This window comes from Scardinius erythrophthalmus (assembly GCF_964197995.2).
Source record: "Scardinius erythrophthalmus genome assembly, chromosome: 3".
NCBI lineage: Eukaryota > Metazoa > Chordata > Actinopteri > Cypriniformes > Leuciscidae > Scardinius > Scardinius erythrophthalmus.
This window is the reverse complement of record NC_138223.1, coordinates 19,216,522-19,241,908: the sequence shown is the minus strand read 5'-3', so window position 1 is coordinate 19,241,908 and position 25,387 is coordinate 19,216,522. Positions and strand designations below refer to the sequence as shown.

General features: G+C 35.1%; 1 protein-coding gene across 4 annotated transcripts in view; it reads right to left on the bottom strand.

The window, feature by feature from the left end:
* The window catches only part of tmem131l (transmembrane 131 like), a 67,639-nt gene that overhangs the window by 30,320 nt on the left and 11,932 nt on the right, over positions 1–25,387 (bottom strand). For all 4 annotated transcript variants that reach the window (XM_081362076.1, XM_081362075.1, XM_081362077.1 and 1 more), the window contains exons 3-4: positions 20,925–20,965; positions 2,821–2,892 (exon numbers count right to left, since the gene is read on the bottom strand). In XM_081362076.1, the coding sequence (XP_081218202.1) occupies positions 2,821–2,892; positions 20,925–20,965 (113 nt within the window). The remainder of the gene's footprint in view (positions 1–2,820; positions 2,893–20,924; positions 20,966–25,387) is intronic.

The window sequence follows — 25,387 nt, the reverse complement described above, 5'->3', positions numbered from 1 at the left end:
ATTCTAAAAATATAATAGTAAAATGCTAGATATGTCCTGGCAAAATGAGACACCTTGAAAGGTCATAAAATGTTCAAATTCTTTGCATTTGGGGAAAAGTTGCACGTTCATTTTTCCTTCTTTATATATGTGCCATGACCAACACCTTTAGATTTTGTGTGTGTCTGTCTGTCTGTGTGTGCGTGTGTTTACTTCTACTACTACATTTATGCCCTGATGAAAATTACATGACTGGGACCCTCTTTGAAGCATTTAATAAAAAATGCTTTGGAAACATTTTTAAACATAGAAATAATTAAAGGTAAAACTAAAATTTGTATTTTTAGTATTCAGTGTAAAGAAGTATTTTCATTAACAATTATCAATTTTAGCTATTAGTTGTTGCAGATCTAAATCACACCAAGAAAATTTTGCACACATAGCTCTGAAATCTGGCTCCATGTTGTCCTAATAAAAGGTAACAACCTCCAGTAATGCTTCCAACAAATGGGACTATCAGCATTGGAACATCTACAACTTTACAACTGTAGTTATTTCTTAAGATCAAAATTAAATCAGTGCAGTAGACTCCAAACTCTGCCACTTTTCTTCCATCAGAAGAAAAGAAATTCCAGCCATATTTGGTCATCCTGTCTGCAGAGTTCAGCCACAAGCCAAGTTCAGCTTTAAAATAGAGCAGACTTTAAAATACCATTTTGACTTTATGGACAGCATTTGTGGCAAGTTGACTATTAACAAATAAAATAACTTTCAACCCTTAATTTTTAAATATAAAACTATTTGTGTTTATAGCAATGGACTTGCAATGGAAGTCTAGAAGGCAACTGCCACAAAATAAGTGACTGTCACATGGTTTTGAAAGTATAACCAATTTTAAAATTCTTTGTTACAGCCAATATTTCTGCACATCATAAACAGATTGATATTTTTTGTAAATCTTTGTATTCTATAAAGCTGTTAAGTTATATTTAACCCAAAACATGCCTTTTACAGTGAGCCAAGTCTGGATAAATAGCCATTTTTAACAGGATGGACAGTTGAAGGAACCCAACCTCGTTATACATTTGCTTCTTTTTAGCCTACTAAAGTGTTCCCTGCAACTGGAGTATTCTCTGTCTAGGGCACACACCTGCATGAGCTTGTATGGACAGAAGCGCATGTCTGAGCTTGTATTTTGGGTTAAGCTGAGTTGCTTTGACATAGCAGAAAATAGAATAACAGAAACAAAATGTATTAGCCTTTTTACCCGTGATCACTACTGTGAAATATATGAGCTTGTTAAAACTCAAACCTGAGATTTTGGGACGTCACATCTATTGAAATGTGAGCTGCGCTAATTCTGTTAGCCAGCCTAACGTTACCTTGTTCTATTTAACCTATTACAGTTTGTTTTTTTCTATATAAGGAAATTCATTTAATTTTATTTAAACTGTTCGTTAATTGAAATGTGTGATGCTGTTATTAAAAGTAGCCTACCGTGTCCTTTATTTATTACAGTCCGTTCATTTATTTTTCGTTCTTCTTTTATTTAAATAGCCTACCCTTTACTGTGTCAGTAATTACTGTGCTGCTAATTTCTTTGGGATTGATTTGTTTGCCGGTTTTGATATATAAACAATAGAAAAATGTTAGGCTACCTTTATTAAAAGTATTGCTCTTTACAGACCTGTGAGTTTTGTATCACTAGTGAAGTGTCCGTTCTCGGAGCGTATAAGCCCTGCCACGTGAAGCGCACCGCTTCCGGCTCACGCTGTTCTGTAGTTCATTAAACGTGTATTAATTCTGAATGTGTCGCGTGTCCATATTGCACCAAAATGTGACACTGCACTGCACTCCCTTGGGTCCGCAGCAACACACCCGCCACATGCGAAGTCGATTGGATGAACGGTTCTCGACATAATCAAAATGCAAACAGACAGACACAGAGATTCCTGCCTTTATTAGTGAGAAGAATTTGTTCAACCCCTTCCCTCCAAAGCTTCGAACATTTGTTGTTATAGAACAAAAACAAATTAACAAATCACACAAATAAATACAACTGAACAAAGATCCGATTTAAGATTTTCAGGTATTCAGGTACAGAAACTGTAAATGTAAAATAATACTGCACTTATAGGCCTACATTACAAATATAGTTGCAAAAGGTTTTCAAACAAGAAAATGAATTTTCTCTGGTGCTGCCACTTAGCTGATCAAATATATTATCATGCCTTTTGTTTGTCAACTGTTTACATTCACTTAAGACACAACCGACTGTGTTTTTTTTAATATTTTGACATTTGTGTCTACATTTGTCCGTTCAAAAGCAAAGACGCGAAAAAGTATGAGAGGCAGCTTTCTGTGCGCACGTTTTGGATGTGCGCGCCTCAGAAAACAGCGTGGGTCTTGCACTTGAATGGTTTAAAATTACAATAAAATTCACCTTTTCTGTGTGCACGCGTTGGATGTCCACAACAATACTGACAAAAAAGCCTTCCACATTTAAACATGAACAAAGTTTTTCCTAATAAAAAAAAAAACTGCACAGTGTTGCACAGCTAATAGTAGGAGAATGTTTACTTGTTTGAGAAATACTTACCATGTTTACTTATTTGAGAAACACTTAAATTTTACATCAAAGACAAAAAAAATTCTTATTTATATGATGTAACTTCTTTTAAATAAAAAAAAATATCCATTTAATATATTATGGTATGGTTTGAAAAACGAAAATGTATTTTCCTGGCTTTGCCATTAGCTACTAACATTTTTATAAGCCTATTATGGACCAAGTATATGCTGATATTTGTGGGTAAAATGTATGAAATATAAAACTCTTACTGTGGGCCGAAGTCCAGTGTGGGCGGCTGAAACTGGAGCTGTCTCCCACTCTCCTGCACATAAAACGAGGAACTGAGAAGGAGAAAAGAAAGAAAGAAATGTGAATGCCATGCAGATTGATGCTTTTTACATGAATAGGTACTTTAAAAATGACAGTATCAGTAAAGTTTTATTTAATGCCATGTAAGCATATGTGGCTATCTTCATGGCAAAAACTGAATTACAAAAATACAGGAGTTAGGCCTACATATACAGTATAAATAAAAAACAAGAAAACAAAAAAAATGCTTTTTGAAAAGTACAAAGCAAGAGAATCAAACCACCAGGACGTCTTAAGAGCTACTCTCTGGGGATGGTGGGGAATATGTATACGATATGCTGAAAAGTGGTGACATTTTGAAAAAAATCAAAACAATATGACTATGTAGCCCATGAAGTATTATGTAGTGCTATGTAACCAAGCATTTTAAACCTCAGATCATGCAGATCTCATGATGCAAAACCCTTATTCAAATCAGCGTTAAGAACTGATTTTGTTGTTGTTTTTAGCCTGGACGATTTCACTAGTTCGACAAAGCGAAAGGAAATTTCCTTTTTCACACAATGTCATCGTTTCACATGCATGGATGTCAAAAAACCACAAACAGAGCATCGTTTGTTGGCAGTCTCAGGGAGTGACTTCATTCCTCCTGAGAAACACTTTTCAGAAAATTATGATTTAGTATGAACATAAGAGAAAAATGGAGAAAAGCTAAATGAACATCCATCAGTTATTGAGTTGACACAAAACAACACAAACTCCAAAGTGAGCTATAATAAAACACCAGAGAAGTATAATGAAAAATACAACACAAGTGTGGCAAAAGGGTGACAGGAAACTAAAAACAACAGGAAGCTAAAGTGGGCAGCAGGTCAAAGCAGACCAAATGATCAACACTTTTGTTTATACTCTCCTAATACTTAATAAATTGCACCGTTTCTCTGAAAACACCTAATAATGCAGGTGAACAGGGCAAACAAAAAGAGCTATGAAATTGTTCCAAGAAGTTTTGCTGTTGAGTTGAGATGAATAAGCTGAACAAGTTTTGGTACTACTGAGTAAAATGAAAAACTGTGTAAAAAAGTATTTGTCCGATTCACTGTGATATAGATACTTAAAATCCCACATCCTTTCTACTCTATGCTTAATTTCAGGGGTTATGTAAAAAAAAAATACAATACATACAAGTACTTTTCCAAAGATTTTAATTGCAGATGTCACTGTCACACTTTCAAATATCATCATGATATCCAAATTTACAAGGTTTCTCCACTGCAGAATCTTTAGCACATGACAAAAGAAATTACATTCATATTTTAGAGTCTGTCTATAAAATAATTCAATTTAAAATCTTTTTTGTTAAGTTGTCCTTGAAGGCTGCATGCAAAAAAAAAAAAAAAAAAAAAAAAAGAGTAGCCTGATTCCTATAACTAATGAGTCTTTTGAGTTGGTTCTTTTAATGAATCCTTCAAAATGGCAAATTACACAAATCTAATCAAAACAATTTAAAAATCAAAATAGGCTAATCAAAAGCTTTTGAATTGGAATTGAAGTTAAATGCTCATGCGTTTGTGTGTGTAAAGGGTTGAAAACAGACATTATTGACATGGATTACCATTCCTGAAACTTAAAGCCAAAAGCAATAGCTAATCTTGAGGAACTGCACAAATATCTATCATAACCAGCTCTGAATAGTTATAGATCTACTCACTTGTTTATTAATAAAATGCCTGACCCCTCTTTTATCTAATTGTTGTTTTTAATGTTCCAAAATTGGAGCTCTAGCGGGTTCCGGTGAATGGAACCGACCATCTGTTGAGTCGTGGGGGAATCCTTCCTTTCGACACTGTCAGTGGCTTGTCCAGGCTTTCAACAGCTGGGAACTCCGACATAAAGACACACATATCAGTGGCCTTCATAACTGATTACCAAAAGAAAGAGGAGAACTCGAGGTATGAATCACTTCTGTACCAAATCCAGGAAAGATCTTATGAAACAAACCAACAATACTTTTATGTAGCATCAGAACCTCAGAGAACTTGTTTATAACTCTGAACAGCTTTCAGAGTTCTCCATAAAAGGCAAATGAACAAAGTAAATCAAACCTGGAGAACCTGGAAGAGCATCAAATGTAAACTGACTTAAAAAAAAAAAAAAAGAAAGGTCACAGGTTCCTGGGCCTCATATACTCTGTCTGGACATTATCATACTGGTAAAACATGTTCACATTATTAACCTTTATGGCAGTCATCTTAATCTAAATTCTGGGCTACACAGAATTCAAGTCGCTCAGACAACCATCACTGAGTGAGTGTGTAAAAATTCACTGGGTAGATCTGATACCGGATATCCAAAATTTCATCAGCCTGCTGTGTTTTCAAATGGCAGCTGACGGGTGTTGAAAGCAGCAAAACATTGCATGATCCTGTCAAGAAATGTCAACAAAAACACAATCAAGTGTGTTTGACTTTCTCTAAGGCATAATGTTGTACCCTGAACATATTTCCTGGAGGTAAAACAGAAACACTGTGCACTGGCTCAGAGAGTGAGTAAAGATTCACTGAATCACTGCACAGCAAAAAATTGATTTGCATGAACATCAGATGATCGACTATCAAGTGCACTAATTTTTAACCTGTGGGTACAGTCTATGCTGAAACAGGAACTACAGTAAGAGTTTCAAGTGAGCTTATTTCTTCAGTTTTTTGTATGAAAGGCAGTTGGCTGTTTGTAATGCCACTCTTTTATGGTCGGGAACTAAGAAACGGTTATTATTCAGAATATTTCATTACTTTAACAATACCAACATTTAATAATTCGGAAACTGTTCTCGTACAATAAGACTTAAAAACAGAGTGCAACCAATGTAGTCTGAATCCTGAACAAATGACTCTTATGAATTGGTTCTTTATAGTGAATTAAACATATACAGCTAACAACTTTAATCTGTGTAGCTATTGACTATTTGTCCATATGAAAGCATGTAGTTAAATTTTATTTTACAATGTAATCTGAGGTCCACATTTAATGTTGTTCAAGTTTTAACATAACCAAAACCATCCTTAGAAGTAATAGGCTATTTTCTATCCTGTTTTGGGCCTTTTGTAACATCCATTTTGATAGGAGTGCCATATTTAAGACTTGGAAGTAAACACACACTGACTGGGTAACAGTTTTGCTTATTAAAGTAATTTTCAACGTCCCTGCCATTACACGTGTGGAACTGTTTTTGAAAACTTCCTGTGTTTAAAATGATCTCGTTACATAGTTGAAACAACTGTGAAACATTTATGCATATTACATATGTTTTATAAGTCTAGGTTGTGGCAAATAAAATTGTCACAGTAATAAAAGGCCCGTTCACATCAAGCACGATAACTATAAAGATAACGATAAAGATAACTATATATGCGTCCACACCAACGACCGATAACGGTCTTTTTATTCTAAGCACACGCGCGCCCGCCCCATTTTAAATGCGCGAGACCTTTAAATTAGAATGGATTCTGATTGACTGTCAGTGTTTTATCGTTTGACTGCTGGAAAAAAATCGTTCTGAAAGTGATCCCAACGATCTCGTTCCTCATATCTTTATCGTTATAGTTGTGGTGTGAACTCTGTTATTCTTTAACATGGAGAACGATTTTTAGAATTATATCTTTATCGTTATCTTTATAGTTATCGTCCTTGGTGTGAACGGGCCTTTAATTGAGTTGACAAATGATAACTTACGGTGTTTCATGTAAACAAAATGATGAATTATCACACTTTCGTACTTATGCTATTCATCGTTCATCCTTTACGATAAAGTTTTAAATGCATACATTTACAGTGTCATGTCTTAAATCAATTTAAACATGTTGTAATGTCTTATTGATAACAAAACAGAAGATCTCGCTCACTTAAGTTTTTTTTTATTACAGCGAATGGCTTAGATCAAAACAATAGCAAAAGCATCGTTCTCTACGTGCCACGTTCCGTATCCGGGAATCCCCCGCATTAACCCCATAAATGCCGAAGCAAAGGAAAGAACAGCAAATCACAACTATTCACAGTTTGACTGTGGCGCTACAGTATAAATACTCTGATACATTGTTTGATATATACTGACAAAGATACATGTGACACATGGTAAAAACACTGTTACTCAGACTTGTGTTGCAACATTACTGTCAGATCCAATATAGGCGACACTGCATCGTCTTTTATTTTCAGTCTTTCTGAAAAGCCTGCATCGAACACTGTCTTGTTTAAAACCAAATCTGCAGTAAAATGAAGTGAACAAACAAAGTGTCTTACGGTGTGTGCGCACCAAAAGCGAATTTACACAAAGATACTAATAGACGCAAATTTGCGTAAATTGGGCACGATTGCCACGGACACGGGATATTCGACTCAAACGAGCCTTCTGCGCAAGTTGAAAAATTTCAACACAAGCGGGAAATTTGCATGACGCGTTGTCGCGCAAGCCAATCAACGGAGAGCTCATTGACACGTTCTGGAGAATATGGTGAAATTCACAGAGTTGGGTGCGCCTCTGGATGTTGCTGTGAACCCAGACATATAGTTTTAGTATCGCTATAGTTTTGTTGCTGGAGTATTCATGTATTTGCGTTTCTCTCGTATTTACGACTACATGACGTGTGAATCGGTGGGCGGGGCTAAAGAGGCAATGATGTAGAAGTAGGCACTGATCTTCTGCAGAAAAGGTTGCACTATTACGTTTCAATAAAAACTGTTTTTATACTAATGAAGAAGTTTTGAGTTCTGAAACCTAAAGGATTTTTTTTTTTAACAACAACCTCTTAATTATTATTATTTAAATATTTTAAAATGTAACATCCCTGTGATTGCAAAGCTGAATGATCATTTAGATCTATTACTCCAGTCTTCTATGTCACATGATCCTTAAGATATCATTCTAATATCGCCACCTTCCTAAAATAATTGCCCAAGTCATTTTGATGATCAAATGACTTATTTTAGGAAGGTGACAATGTGCTGTTTTGCTGCTCAAGAAACATTTTGTTGAAACAGTTGTCCTGCTTAATATTTTTATGGAATTTTACTTTTTCTTTTTTTTCATTCTTTGAATAGAAAGCTCAAAAGAACGGTGTTTATTTTAAATGCAAATGTTTTGTAACAATACAAAAGTCTTTACTGTCATTTTTGATCAATTAAATGCACACTTGCTAAAAAATATTTTTAAAATATAATATATTCACTGAAATGGAATCAAGTTTACAACTAATAATTGACATTTCAACACACACACACACACACACACACACACACACACACACACACACACACACACACACACACACACACACACAACTTTGCTGGCAGTAGCATCACTTCCCATCACAAAAGAAAAAAAAAATGTTGATGCTTCAAATAGTGTGTACAGCTCATTTCCTGTGTGAGCTGAAACAGGAAGTTGTAGGAAATTTAAATAATGCAGGGGTAGGCGTGTACAAATGACACTGAGTAGCTCATCGGAGTTCAACCATTGTTATTTATAATCTATCTTAATGAAATGCACATTTGAAAAGTGTCCATGATTTGAAAAGATAATCACATAACATGCCTTCCCTGAACAATGGAAATGAATGCGGTTTATACTTTGAACAAACATGAGAGTGATGAGACTTTTTATGATGATACCCTACTTTTTACCATTTTGAGTTTTGTGTTTTTCACCCTTTAAATAACAAGAATAACCCTGTTTTATCAACAGTGTGTATCAAGCTATCCTCAGCTGGAGCTTGATTTGGATGTTTTGCAAGTAAAATGTAGCCTATGTTCAACTAGATTCTGGTCTTTTCACTTTATGCTTCAGCAGTGTGTTTTTGGTTATTCAATGTCCAATGAAGTACAGGCATGTGTGTCTGCTGATATATATTTTTTTACATAAATTGGACAAGGTGCATCTGCAAATGTCCACAAAACTATTTCAGCAGTTTGTGCAAAATGAAAAACAGAATAATGGAAAACTGCTGCTTTCAATCCTTTATAACAGTCGATCTCAAACTTTTGACAAAGTATATTCTCTGGTCAAGTCTGAACATTCAGTATATTAATTATATTATATTATATTATATTATATATTACGATCATATTTTATGATCAGATCGTAATTAAAACAAAAGAAATATCTTCAGTATTTAAAAAATAAAAAATCCAGTTTGAGATCCAATGTACAACTGACTTTATCTATATATACTGTATTTAGTTTAGATTATATAGATTAGATTAATCATACAATTAGGGTAAACGTACCTATTAAGCTCAAGTACCCATTAAGCACAATCCCATCTTGGAGCTCAGATTATAAAAAGAATGAGCAATGTATTATCCTATTTGATGTATTAACCAATTGATGTGTTTGTTACTATATACCTCCTGTAATTTTAAACCAATCATACCATTGCACACTGAGATATGTGTATCCATGTGTTCACACTGTCTGGCGGCTATTTTGAAAGCTGTCTGAAAACTTTCACCAGAAGAGGAGCCCCTCAAATGTGCATTTTTTATATGTTTAAACATTTATTTTGAAGAAGTACGTCTTCTTATTGCAAAATTAAGAGATTAATGTTTAGACTTTTGCATATTATAACCTGGAACCTGGATGTGGGAAATATTTACAGTTAGATCTAAAGGATAGTTTTAGCAACATAGCCCAGATGCTACGAACATAGCTAGCTTACTAGCTGTATAAGATTGTGTGCTACACTAATATATTACTTCACAGGCATTAATGGCTTGTACTTTTAAATCCATAATATTATAATTTTACATTTTATTGATAGTCTGTGGTTTTAAACTGCTGTAATTTTTAAAGAATTCATATTATTGTTAGGTGAGCTTAAAGGGTGCACTACTATGACAATCACACAGCTTCAGTGTGACATCTATTAGAAAAAGCATAATTTCATAGATATTGTCAATTATAGTTGTTCATATTAAAATTGGTATAAACTTAATACATTACCTAGATTATTAATTTAGCTAAATATTTTCCTTTAAATTTAATTTAATATTTATTAATTAAAAAATGTTTTTGCTCCAATTAAGCACAGTGTGTGCTCCCTTTAAGCTCATCCACATTGAACGTCCATGTAAATACTTCATAATCAGAATTTAAATATTAACTGATGGTTGTCACTATGTTAATCTTCAAAAAAATTATTAATAAATTACTTTCACAGTCGTAAGATGACAAAAGCTAGACGAAACTATAGTGTATGCCCAAAAATGAAAGAGGCATGTCATCTATACAAAGAAAGAGCCATCAGAAACCTGTCGTATCTGTCCAAGAAGTTTGGAGTAGACAGGAAAGCTCTGACCCAGAGAGTTAAAGGGATACTCCACTTTTTTTGGAAATAAGCTCATTTTACAACTCCCCCAGAGTTAAACAGTTGAGTTTTACCATTTTCGAATCCATTCAGCCGATCTCCGGGTCTGGCGGTACCACTTTTAGCATAGCTTAGCATAGATAGATCATTAAATCGGACAAGACCATTAGCATCTCTCTCAAAAAAAATGACCAAAGAGTTTCGATATTTTTCCTATTTAAAACTTGACTCTTCTGTAGTTACATCGTGTACTAAGACCGACGGAAAATTAAAAGTTGCGATTTTGAGAGTATAGTTCCTAGCCATATCAGCCTAGAAAATCACAACTTTACATTTTCCGTCGGTCTTAGTACACGATGTAACTACAGAAGAGTCAAGTTTTAAATAGGATAAATATCGAAACTCTCTGGTCATTTTTTTGAGAGAGATGCTAATGGTCCTGTCCGGTTTAATTAATTATGCTAAAAGTATACTGCCAGACCCGGAGATCGGCTGAATGGATTCGAAAACGGTAAAACTCAACTGTTTAACTCTGGGGGAGTTGTAAAATGAGCCTATTTCCAAAAAAAAAGTGGAGTATCCCTTTAAGGAGCACATTGGTTTGTTTTGTTATTTGATTTTTCAATATGTGTTACCAGAACGTGGACTAGTCTAGATGTTGCAATGAGTTTGAATGACACATCACTATGAATAGGATAGGCTACCTGATCAAATTGAATGCCTTGTTGCTTGATTTTAGTGTTCTGTTTTTTTGTGATTGACTCTGTGCCTTCAAATAAAACTTTTTTCAATTATTCCTTAAAAAGGTTGTTTAAAATAAACAAGAATTTTTAATAAAACTTGTTGTGAGCTTATTGGGAACAGGGGTGTGCTTAAAGGGTACAAAACGTACCCATTAAGCACAGCCAGACTTTTTATATTTAATGATGTACATCTTAATTGAAATACTTTTGTCATTTAAAATAAAATGAAATATTATAGTGTGAGAGATTAATATTTTATTTTAAAATAACTTCTTGTACTAAAACCAATATCTTGTGCACTAAAAATGTCTCAATGTAGATTTTAGTGAGCTTAATAGGTACGTTTACCCTATTATTATTGTTGTTATTATTATTATTATTATATAATAGTAATAATAATAATAATACTAAGTATTTGTAGTTATTATAACCTATATATGTTTATTTTATATTTATATTAAGGTTAATGTATGTCCCATGATATCTCTCCGTAAAAATATCTTCAAAATAAATATTGTATGTCGATTTAGCTGTTTTAAGACTTAACACCTAAGCAATAGGATAATTCCATACCTTTGTCTTCATCATTCAATTTATTTGGATTTTATTGTCCTGACACTTTTGATGGACTCTGACCTGGTGGTTTATCATATTCAACACCTATGACTCAACACTTTCAAGGAAAGCAATAGATTTAATCCGAAATTCATACAAACACACTGTTCTTTCAATGGCAAAATCCATAGACTAATGTAAACAAAAAGAATATTATCAGCTCTGTTTTCAATATATCTAATAGATTTAGATTTGGCACAGCTTTGTGACAGGTGACCACGGTTACTGGTTGCTACACAACAGAGGGTCACATGACAGAAGCAATAAGCACACACGCAATAAATGTGTTGCTACTAGTTGGTGTCAATGTGACATAATGGTTACCAAAACAAACACAGAAACACAATCATCCCTCTACAATTCAAGAGGAAAATAAATGCATAATATGCACATGGTTAACTTGGATGGCTAATTTGTTTTGCCTTTTGTTATTGTTCTTTTTTTTTTCCTTCATTGAAATACACATGACAAGCACACTGCCCTAAATATTAGTGTGCATGATCCAGAGAAGAAACATTGTGGAATGTTTTGGGCTTAATGGAATGTAGTTGATGCCAGGAGCTGAAGCTATTTGTGGTGTTGGCAGAGGGCAGAGGAAGAGATGAGAGGGCGTATCACAGCAGGAGGTGTGAAAATTAGCACTAGCAACCAGAGAGAGAGAGAGAGAGAGAGAGGGAGCTGCAGAACATACTCTACACTATGGCTATCTTCAAATTGGGACTTCAGGAGGCCCTAATGCCACATTTACGAATGAGTTCTGGTGTCCACTCAGTCAGATAAAGGATTATCGTAAAAAAATATTCAGGACGGGGACTTGGTGCTATTCGTCAGTTGTTGACTGGACTTTTAGATGTGGGTGTTGCACTCAAAAGTGGAGGCAGCTTGCAGGGGCATTGACAGTTTTTTTTTTTTTTAGCCGATATCTGTTTCTGACTTGCACAAAAACTGCATTGCAATCATTTACCAAACTGTTATTTGTGTGGAAATATTTAAAAGTCTGTAAAAATGGCGTTAACACAGGCCAGAGACGGGACACGCTGAAGACGGACGCAAAGAGGAGAGGAGAGCACAGAAAATCCTGTACCGGTCACAGCAAGCTCACTGTTCGCAATGCTAGAAATGTCGGAAGAAAAATATAAATATTAAATTGGGGGTGGGTGTTTATATGAATGTATCTCTGGAGGGAACTGACTTGTCTCAAAAAGCTAAAAAGCTGTTCACAAAGCTAAAGTCAGACCTTTCTACTTTTGCTTTAAATCTTGAAATTTAGCATCTTGGTTTGGATTGTGATTAAAACGCAGTGGTTGCCTCTGATTTCAATTTGCTACAGATATATAATTGTTTTTATTTAAGGACAGTTTGGCCTGCAATAGAGCAAACAACAAATAAATTTGCCTATTCAAAGAAAAAGAAAAAGAAAAAAAAAAAATACAAAAAATAATCGGCAACCAGTATCAGAAACGACAAATTTCCTTGTAAAAAAATCGGCAATCGGCCATGAGAAATCATGATCGCTGCATCACTAGTTTAAATTAACTTAATGATCGAAGAAGTCTGGCATATGTCACCAGAGACAAAGCTAAAAAAAACTGAAAAACTTGTCAATGGTGGAGAAACGCTGTGTCAAAAATGAAAAAGAAAATCTCAATGGCGTGCAAAGAGTTATATATTACAAGGTCTGTTCTTTAAAAAAAAAGAAAGAAATGTATGCACGAATTAATGGTTTACGATAACATCTATAATATGCGTTTAAAAAAAAAGATATAGTGAATTTTCATTTCATGCTGAGTTGTAAAGTTGTTCTTGTGGTTTTAGGTGTTACTTTATTATGGCAACGAAGTTGGAAAATTGGATACAACTTTACAACAACAACAAAAAAAAATTGTCATAATATGAGTCAAAATCATATTAACATGCATTGTATACTGCATGTTTTGTGAATTGAAAAAGTCAGCATTTTAAAAAAATTGTATTAGTCCCATTAAACTTCCACTGATCCTCAACAAACCCGTCTCCATACCAGCGTGATGACTCCGATCTTCAACCGCATGGAACTGGATAATATTCTGATTGTTCCAATCCAATCTGACTTCTGACCTATTAGTGCTGTCTGGATCATAATCATACACTGTTCGTTCATTGGCCAGAGGAGAACTGGCCCCCCGACTGAGCCTGGGTTCTCCCAAGGTTTTTTTCTCCATTCTCTGTCACCTGATGGAGTTTTAGTTCCTTGCCACTGTCGCCTTTTTGCCTTTGTTGCCATTGGCTTGGCTTGCATAGTTAAGGACATTAAATTTAACATATAATTTGTTTATTATTTTCATTTTTTTTTTCATTCTATGAATAGAAAGCTCAAAAGAACGGTGTTTATTTTAAATACAAATGTTTTGTAACAATACAAAAGTCTCTACTGTCATTTTTGATCAATTAAATGCACACTTGCTAAAAAATATATTTAAAATAATATATTCACTGAAATGGAATCAAGTTTACACCCCCCCCTCCCCCTCATTGCATATTTTGCATATAACACTTTTTATCATTTATGGATTCATTGATTTACTAGTCTTTCACTACATTTAAAAATGAACAATATAGGCCATAAAGAGCAGTCATTGTGGCATCTCCTCCCCCAACCAAGAATGTTTTATGCAATGAAGAACAAATGTTCACAGACTCCATTTACTTGTGAGACAAACATGGTGTAACATCCTGAAAGCACTGCTGGAAGTGCTAAAATGTTCTAAGATTTGAAATAGTGGACAAAACAATGTAAACGCAATCAAGAATGATTTACAATTAGGCAATAGTACTTTGTTACATTACACAAGATATGAAAACAACAAACCATCTAATGTCCATTACTTAAAATCATACTTATCATACAATATTGTGAATCCTGATGTGGATCTGTTCACCAAAAACAGTATTCAAACATATTAAAACATAGCTTCCTGAAATTCTCTGACAAAATTACCTACGTTTTTTTGTACAATTTCCTGGATTAATTTTTGAGCAGAAATAGGCTTTTCCCAAAATATGTTTTGCACATACTAAATAACAGATCGTCTCATTTATCTCATGAGAAAGAACAGACTCGAGAAAGAAATTTACAGGATTAATTGGCAGGTTCTGGGAATAAAAGTAGTAAAATAATGCTGTCAACGTGTTTGAAAATCCTTTAAAATAACTAAATATATTAAATTGTTATAGTGTTTATATTATTCTCTATTTCAAGAGTAATAAGCAAATCTTAAATACTGTTTTAATACAGATTTTTATGCAATTTATGTACACATTTAGATGCCAAAAAGACCAATCCAATATTCATAGCTTGCATAAAGCAGGTGTATTATATAGACCTCTCAAAATGTGTTTCAAATCCAAAGCTCTATAACCACGTAGCCAAGTGCTTTCAAAAGAGACTTCATAATATAGAATAATGTGTTTTATAAGCAGATAAAACAATAAAAAAAAATTCTAAATCTACTCAATCCATGTATCATATAGACCTCAGACAACCCATAACACGGTCTCTTTCTCTTTGCTCTGCATGCTGTAGATAGTCAATAATCTCCAATACACAGTTAGATGCCGTCACAGACACCCTGCCAATAGATACACAAACACAAGGCCAAAGTTCAAAGAGCAAACTCTGAACACCAGTAGTATACTCTTCCAATAGTTAAAAAAATATAAATAAAATATTGCAGTTTTTACTGTATCAATTAAATATACATTGATTCAAATTTAAAGTTACTAATGTTATTCAGTGAAGATCAGTGATTCTCTCGTTTTCTTTTGTTGTTTGATTAACATATCAAATGGCAGAGACAGCAGGGGGTTTATTAGGCTATGCCTAGTTCACAATACACAACTTTAAACGTCGGCAGATCGCTGTGCTGTTCAGACTACATGACTTGCTCTGGAGTCTTGAAGTCGTTGTGGTGTTCACACTAATGTGACACTACGTAAATCTTCTGCAACAGCGGGTTACACACTACACGAGCTGACAACAACTCGGCGCATTCCAATGGCGAATGGACGGCGGGACAAAATTGGCGTTAAATATATATATATATATATATATATATATATATATATATATATATATATATATATATATATATATATATATATATTAGGGGTGTGACGGTTATAGTTGAACACCGTCATTAGAACTCTATAACCGCAAAAAAACGTGGTATTAAAATATTTTTTACAAATATTTTCCATCATAGAGAATGTTTAAATACTAATTAAAAACAATTGTTGACAGTCTGTGTTATTATTGGTCTACGTTGTTTCCAACTGTATTTGATTCTTTGCAAAGTACCCCCTGACCGCAATCGTTTAAGATAGAAATAAAAGCTATGACTATGATATAGTGATGTGCCATCATTATGAGATTTATTAAACAAATGAAAAACATTTCCAATAATAAACATTAGCAATAAACATTTGCAATAATAAACAACGTATCATTACAGATAACTGATCGTGCAGTTTAATTACCCCTTGACTGGCCCCAAACTTGTTTGATAAAAGAAACATATACAGTGTGTATATATGATGTGTATTACATTTTAGCTCAAAAACAATTGTAATAAAAGATAGGATAATAAGATGCGCAATATTGGGTTTTTACCACTTAATGAAGTTTTGTTTTGCAAATCGTGAGACATGATTTTTACCACTTCATTAAGTTTTGCTTTGTAGAAAGCATTTCTTTAAAGCGAATTTCGTTTTGTACAAATTGTATCTTAATTTTAATAAATGTTTCATCAACCAATTGCATGTATTTAATAAATAAAAAGCAAATAGGCAATATAATAACCGATGAGTTTTGTCATTTGACTCACGTCATAACCGTCACACTAGGGCTGTCACTTTACGTTCGAAAATCGATTGCACAATCGATCGGACCAACCAACGCAAGTTTCGAAAACGAAAATAGGGAATCGATTTTAACGGTCTTTTCTCGGAGCGCGTCCAGCTCGTCATGTTATGCCCGCAGCGAACGCGCGTCATTTGCAACTGCAGGCTCTGACAAACACGCATAACAGCAATGATCCTTCTGCATAATGTGTCTCTTTTTACTACAAAACTGTGAATTTTCCCGGTATTCAGACAGTCTCATGCATTCAGATACAGATTCGGGCAACGGTCTATCGCCTACATAGGCGAAATTTGTTTGGCTGCGTGCTATGGCAGTCCACTATGCTTATTGCTTTTCGAGAATGTTGCACTAGTCATTGTGCGCGAAACTTCACGCCAATAAATCATCAGAAATATTGCTGACTTGTGCGCGTCAGGCGCGGCGCGCCCTCTTTACGTTCGTCCTAATGCCTGTTAGTTGTCCATGGATTTGCCCATATATGGCGTTTTATTTTTCAATTTTCGATTTTACAATCGATTCAATGAACACTTATGTCTCAAAAATCGAACAGGATTTTTTCATAAAAGTGACAGCCCTACGTCACACCAATTCTGAAACCGACACACACACACACACACACATATATTGTTTGCGCAATGATCTGTTTAGGGAACCAGTGTGATGCTAACTGCCGATTGGCCTACAATGTGACGTCATACCTGCACCACTCTATTGGTGCAATGCATGTGTTATAGCTTCTCAGGCCCAATAGTTTTCTGTCCCATCTATGCACTCTCTTGCTTAACACTGCATGAATGCTATCATAAGTCCAACGCACTGAAAAGCTCAATGTCTGCTAATGTTACATTTCTAGAGAGTTATACATTACAAGATAGCACCCATCTTTTGGACAGATCAATGTAAAAGATTTAGAAACATATGTAGATTTGAAGATATGTAGACCATATGAGTTTTTGATTCTACAGTGTTTGACTTGTGTCAAAGATGCACAAGCAGTGTGGTCAAACGATTTCACTTCTCTATTCGGACAACCGTCTAGCACTGTTCTGCTTGCCTGTAAAAAAGACTGTTACACTGCTCCCATGAAATTACCAAAAGCATGCTGCATACATGCATAATGAGCAGCATTCTGTTGCTCTTCGGGTTGGAATTAAAATAGTATTGACTAATTTCACCACATCCCATATTTGTTGTGTTTATTAAATACCTTGGATAACCTGATAACGCTGATACAGCTACCAATAAGTGTGTAGTAGTATTCTCAGTTCTGTTTAACACATTACCAACCTTTTAACCATATTTAAATACTCATAGCTGTAATTCCATACATTTTCCCCATACCTGCAAAGTCGTGAAAGATGAAAAGGGTGATCCGAGCCCATAAAAAATAATAGACAGTATAAACAAATATACAATAAAATTATTACTACTTTAGACTGTATTATCATATTAGTTTGCCATAATGAAATTATCATCACTCATTTTTATTATTGGTAGGGCTGTGACGGTGGCAGTTTTTTATCACCGCGGTAGTAATGGACCCAAATACCGGCGGTGTTGCGGTGGTTGGGGGGGGGGGGGTGTTTTGAGAAAAAAAAAAAAAAGAAACAACACTCTAAAGCCTGAAAAGCATTGAAATAAATATCAGTAAATACTGGTAACTTACATAATATAATAAAGTTGAATCTATTAAAAAAAAAAAAAAAACTTTCCACACAAAGGCGCGTGATAAAGCCTACCGCTCTGCGCTTTGAGAGGGATGTGGACACGAGCAGGAAAGAGACCATCGATCTCGTTTCTGATATCCACATGTTTTCTACTTGTAAAAGGTATGAAGAGCGAATTTTATCTTCCACAAGGGCAAGGCATTTAAGCTGTTTGCGCGCTGCCAGAGAAAGCAAAACTAAAATCACCCGCGCGTGTGAAACGCGCTTTACAAAATGAACTTGACGCGCCTTACCAATTATCATATGTCTAACAAGCACAAACTGTGTTAAAAATAATTTGACTTACAAGTAAAAATGTTGGCTATCTGTCCTACAGCGTTTTTCTACTTTAACACAGTAAAGAATACGAAAATAATCGACCTAAAAGCGAACAAAGGAAGAAACGTTTAACGCGTCTTTGGGTGAGACGCGAGTGAAGATATGGGAAAAGAAAAAAGAGATTCCATGCAGGGATGAGTCACGATTTTTGAATATTCGATTAGTTGATTTAATTATAGAATATCTAATGTTCTAATGTCTGTTGTGCGATCATTCTCTAAAATAAAATCTCCATGTTCTGGTGCTGATGCAGTGGTGACGCGTTCATGTAACCGGAGGGTGACGCAGTGCTGCAAATAACGCACATAACAGCTGTCACAAAGAACCGGCAAAAGTAATGATTATGAACGTGTCAAATATAGCAAGGAGACATTTGAATTGTTTATTAATAAAGTGTTTTGTGTGCGTGTGTGTGTGTCAGTGTCGAGCTGCAAAGATGAAGTTGACGATGAGAAATGCACACTTCATACGGAAAACATAATGCTAGTCGGTTTATTTTCGTTTTGAATTGTTTTGTTTAAAAGTAGATAATTCAAGCTTTCTATAAGGAATAACTAATGGAATATTTTTAAATTCGCTAATAATCGGGTGACCAGATCGCAAACCAGAATTCAAAGCCGACAAAGCTTAAGTTTATGGGCTCACGTAGGCTACAACTCTCTCATTCGTCATGAATTCAAACTTTTCCATGGCTGCGATATAACATTTAATTGCTAAACCTATTATTTCTTTTGTAAACAAAGCTTTGTGTGTCATAATATTAATGTAAAACAGCATTCATATACAAACATTTTTTTTAGACAAAACACCGCCGGTACTACTCAGCCACCGCGGTGGCGCTTTACAACCGCGGTGGTGCGGTTGTCAAGTTTACCGGCACAGCCCTAATTATTGGTATTAGTATTATTACGTAAGTGGTATGATTATGCCATTATTTATGCGCTGTTACAGGACCCTTGACAGATTTCATTTCAATTTGGTAATTTCTACTCATTCAAAAACTCAATTTAGACCTATTAGAGTGAAGGCATCATCTCTGCTTCCTTGTTTTAGAGTCCAGAGTCACCTTCAGGTTTATTTAAATATTTAAAATGGAACAAAAAATATTAAAACTAAAATGTAAATAAAAAATGATGGAGAATTGAGTTTGACACCAAACAATTTTTAAATATGGCGTTCATTTTCTGCATTGAAAGTTGTTGTTTTTTTTAAGCAGTGTTCAACATCAATGTTACAGCAAGGGTATGAAACTGCTCGTTGCTGTTGATACAGGAACTGAGTCTTGTTGATGCTGTTGTGTTAAAAGCAGCCATTGTGCTTGGTGATAGTCCCTGATTAGGACTTAACCACAGAGCATGCTGCTACCCTGAGGCAACAATGAAAAGACAATGTGAACTATGAAACATCTGCTACAGGCAGATAGCAGAATGAGATCTACAGAGTTGGGGACGGGTAGCATGAGAGGATGTGGCAAAGATAAAATGAAGAGGGGAAAATAAAGAGAAAGTAAAAAAAAAAAAGCTCCAGTTACTAAAAGAGAGTGTGAACAAATTTGCATGCAAAAACACAGATGCTTTAAGTCTTCTTTGAATATGATCAAATACACAAATTATCCACAGTTTATGATGGTAATAAATCTTATCAAAATAAATACCACTGGCTTGGAGTCCACACATCATGTTTTTCATACAACTCATTTCTTCTCCTGCAGAATTCAAGCAACCAATACATGAATCACTCATCATCTGAACTGCATTTAGTGACAGTCAAACCCACAAATACGTGAGGGAATGAGGCTTGGGTAAGTGAGGGAATGAGTTCTAAGTACTAGCCGGACTTCCATCCATTTGAATGTTGGGATATTGCAGAAATAAATGTTGGATAGAAACATCAAGACGCAAAAACTGGTTCCAAAATGCATACTGAGCAAAATGTATATGCTTGCTTGTAATTTCACTTCACTTGACTACACTGGCACATTGTTTACATACTGTGCTCATATCTTTCTATTGAAATGCAGTTAATAAAACAGTGCGTGTTGATCTTAGGTCATGCCAGTCATATGAATGCAAATGTAGAGTGAACAGAAAGCTGGTGTCCTAAAGAGGCTTAGTTTTCCATGACATGCACTGTTGAAACAAGCCAGCCCTGCCTTCATTTAAATGTTTAGGGGATGTACACAATAGACCCCCAGAAACTTACATGTGATGCTAAAAAGGTCAAACTTTTGTTCTTCAAGTTTTGAACGTGAGAATTTTAGAAACTATTTTATATACAACAAATTGTGGGTTTACAACAACAGATTTGTACTAACCATACCTGAAGCAAAGATACCAAAAAAATGCAAATAGGCTACTGTATTAAAGTCTCAAAGGCATTGTGGTAAAGAGAGATTCTCACCTTTCCTCTCGAGGAACATTCTCACTGTGTTGCTCCTCTGCCTGGAAGGGAAAAATATATATTTGTTATATAGATTACATAACAGCATATTACATAGGTACAGTTATATTTTGAGTAAACATAACAAGGTTGTAATGAGGTTTAAAACAAAATAATAGAATAACACACAATGTTTAAAAGTTTGGGGTCAGTATGATTGTATTATTTATATATAAAAAAAAAAAAAAAAAAAAAAAAACATCCAGAAAAGAGGCATAAAACTGATCAAAAGTAACAAAAACATTTTCTAATTTTACAAAAGTTTTCAAATAAATACTGTTCTTTTGGATTTTCCATCCATAAAAAAAAAAAAGGTATAAAAAGCACAAAGTCACAGTCCCCCAGAGTTACAGTATATTAAAAAAGTGTCCTGGCTCTTCCAAGCTTTATAATGGGAGTGAGTAGCGCCAGAGATTCCGAAGCCCAAAAAAGCACATCCATCCATCATAAAAGTAATCCATACTGCCCAAGAGGGTTAATAAAGGCCTTCTGAAGCAAAGCGATGCGTTTTTGTAAGAAAAATATCCATATTTATAACTTTATAAACTAAAATCACTGGCTTCCGGCAAAGGCTGTACGCGAGTCTAATTCCGGCGGAAGAGTGACCTCTGACCCTACGCATAAGGTACTGACGAACGCGGAAGCGCAGAGGATAGAGCAAAACAAAACACCGGTCACGAATTTGAAGTATAAAACAGGGTTTTATTAACCCCGTGCAGCCGAATGGATTACTTTTATGATGGATGGATGGATGTGCTTTTTTGGGCTTCAAAATCTCAGGCGCTACTCACTCCCATTATAAAACTTGGAAGAGCCAGGATTTGTTTTAATGTAGCCTAAAGGCCTGTTCACACCGGGACGAATTTTGCGCGCGATATTCGCCGACGTTTAAGGCCTCGTGACTAAACAAAGGGCGCCAATGTGAGTGTGCACACCGATGCGAAAAACGCCACGCGTAAAAGCGTCATTTTTTTAAAAACGCCTCGGGTTCGTTTTTTTTGGTTTGACGCGCCGCGTCAAAAACTATCCGACCAATGAGATTGGCGCTTTTGCTCACGTGTCTGGAGCTTCTGAAGTTACAGTAAAACACAACTTGGGGGCGCTCAAACACAAAACGGTCTTGCCGAGCACACATACGTAATGGCGAAGAAGATATATGCCGAGTAGCGTCTAAACACTGCCGGGAAGAAATAAGACGAGGAAGATGCAAGGCAAGATGAATGTAGAGCTGCTGGTCTCGTTGGTGTCGGAACATAAAGAACTATGACAAACGCGACAGCGACTACAAAAATCTTGATAAAAGAGAACTGTTATGGAGTGGTATTAAGCGGCATCTAATGTCAGGGAATGAATTTGCATGTTCACTCGGCTCATCGTCAGCGAAAATCGCTTGAGTGTGAACACAAAAAACGCGTTGAAAAACGCTGGCGAATAACGCGCGCCGATATTCGTCCCGGTGTGTATGGGCCTTAACTCTGATTGTATTTGGCTGAAAGAAGAAAGTCATATACACACTAGGATAGCTTGAGGGTGAGTAAATCATGGGTGAACTAACCCTTTAAGACTGGAGTAATGGCTGCTGAAAATTCAGATTTGCCATCACAGCAATACATTACATTTTAAAATATATTGAAATAGGAAACAGTTATTTAAATTGTAATAATATTTCACCACATTACTGTTTTTACTGTTGAACTACTGTTCAAAAGTCTGCATTTATTTGGTCAAACATTCAGTAAGTTTAACCAAATAAATGCAGACTTTTGAACAGTAGTGCAAGTTATGAATAAATGTAATATGTAAGAAATGTATTACATTCCTTCACTTAGCATTGCAAATAAAAATGTTACCTAAATAACATAAAACTGGAAATAGAAACCAGTAAATTCAGAGCACAAGTATACTTGAGCTGACCTTATTTTGAAAGCACCACAACTGAAAGGGAACACTGTACGATTTTGACACATAACCATAGGCATACACTATTGCATAAACTACCAGTAGCACATCATAGGCAATTTTCTGAAATAGCCATCTTACTGAGAGCCTTGAAACCATGACTGACGAGTGTTACAGCAGGGTATCCATAGGAACTAGCTAACTTTAGCCCTCCAGGCATACAAAAGGTGTATATTGAGGCCACTTGGTTGCCTGGTGTCAGATGACTGTTAAGCACACATTTTACAATGATTGGATGAATATACAAGGTATGGAGTCTTCCTCAAAATAGAAAACATGCAGTGAATCTGTAGAGTTTTAGTGTAGTACTTAGAATGTAAGTATTAGAATGCACTGAGTAAATGCAGCATCCATCCATCATCGGGTTAGGGTGGTTCTCTTTACATGGAATGCTGCAGGTCTACTCAATCACTCTTGCCATCTTGACTACAAATGAATCAGTCTATTTATGGCTCTGCTTTTAAACGGTTGTCAAGCCGATAATGTGTTTCTTAAATATAAAGCTGTTTGTGAATGTGACCTTAATTTTTATAATTCATTTTAATTTCATTTAATTCATTTTGTTCAATTCTGATATCAAAATCCAGATTATTCATGAATGAGCAAATCATATCTAGGACACAACAGTCATGCTAGAACAAACCCAAAAAAACAAATCCAACATGGTATTATTAAATCTAAACACTTATTTTAAAACTAAAATAAAGCACATTGACTCAAAAACAGCTCAATATTTTAGAAATAAATTATTGTATAAGCTATTTATAACATGGACTTCCTCTGATATAGAGCCTAAGGGAAATAAGGTTACCCTATTCAACTTTAGAATGATTCATACACTGTAAAGAAGTGTAACCAACTTTCTTGTGACTTTCCTGTACTGTTATTTTGCAGTTATGTAATGATAATGAACCACAGCAGAACATACTGACAGCCATTAAACAGCAAGGTCAATTAAATATTCCCCTGATGCCGACTAAAAATAAATAAATAAATAAATGACTCCAATCTGATGGTGTATTTTTAACTATTCTATCAATCACCACATCAAGCATTTAACCCATATAGACTGTAAAAAATATGGACAAAGCGTCTGTGACGTCACCCATAGACTTTCTGAAGAACGGGTTTGAAGCCGTTTATGGGGGGTATGGGCGGCGCCAACTTGGAAAATCTTGGGAAATCCTAACCCCGCCCACCTTCTGACGCAGCGCGCGTCACTCAGCTCGCTCTGCTACTTCGGTTATCTCTGTGTATATTTTAGGCAATGAAATATGTTATAAAACACCATACTAAAGGCCCGTTCACACCAAGCACGATAACTATAAAGATAACGATAAAGATAACTATATATGCGTCCACACCAACGACCGATAACGGTCTTTTTATTCTAAGCACGCGCGCGCCCGGATGATCCAGATCCATTTTAAATGCGCGAGACCTTTAAATTAGAATGGATTTTGATTGGCTGTCAGTGTTTTATCGTTCGACAGCTGGAAAAAAATCGTTCTGAAAGTGATCCCAACGATATCGTTCCTCATATCTTGATCGTTATAGTTGTGGTGTGAACTCTGTTATTCTTTAATATGGAGAACGATTTTTAGAATTATATCTTTATCGTTATCTTTATAGTTATCGTCCTTGGTGTGAACGGGCCTTAACTCTTTTCGTTTTCATTTAAAGAAATCTTAAACATTATAGCCACACAAATGTGGTTCAGGCAACGCGTATTGATTATATTCACTGCACATAACGTTTGCCTATTTATAAAAATAAATAAATATAAAACACAAACCTGCCTCTTTTCGTTTTAAATATAATATAAAAATATTAAACATTTTAATATGGTCCAGACAATATGTGCATTTGTACTAAACAACAGATGTTGCAGTAAACAACATTACAGATCATATTCGTTGTATTTTTTTTGTTAAATTTCAGTTTTATCAATATTAGCTATTATAAAAGTATAAGTAAAAGGTAAAGTTACAAGAAGCTATACAAATAAAGCAAACAATTCAGTCAAACATACAAAGTCAGCGCTCAATCTAGTCTAACCATACAACGGTAAAGTTAAATAGCTTATTAAGTTATGAAACTTCCCCTCAGCCAAAACAATTGGCCAGGGAACAAATTATAGATTTACGAGACCAAAAATCGCCCGTTAGATATACACAAGATATACATTATATCTCATGTTTAACCACTACAGAGACGCCAGAGTCCGTGGCAAACCTCAGAACGACTAGCCGAGGAAAGGCGGGGTACATGATGAACGCCGAGCGCCCGGTCATCGCTGGATCTCACAACTGGATACAATTTTCATAAATCTTTATAAATAAACCACAGATTTGAGCTTTAAACAACTACATTCTCGCCTGAAAAACTCTTAAAACTACATTTCATGATACAGAAACAGTAGTATTATATGTCAACTGTATTAAAAAAAAATGGCGCTTCTTATG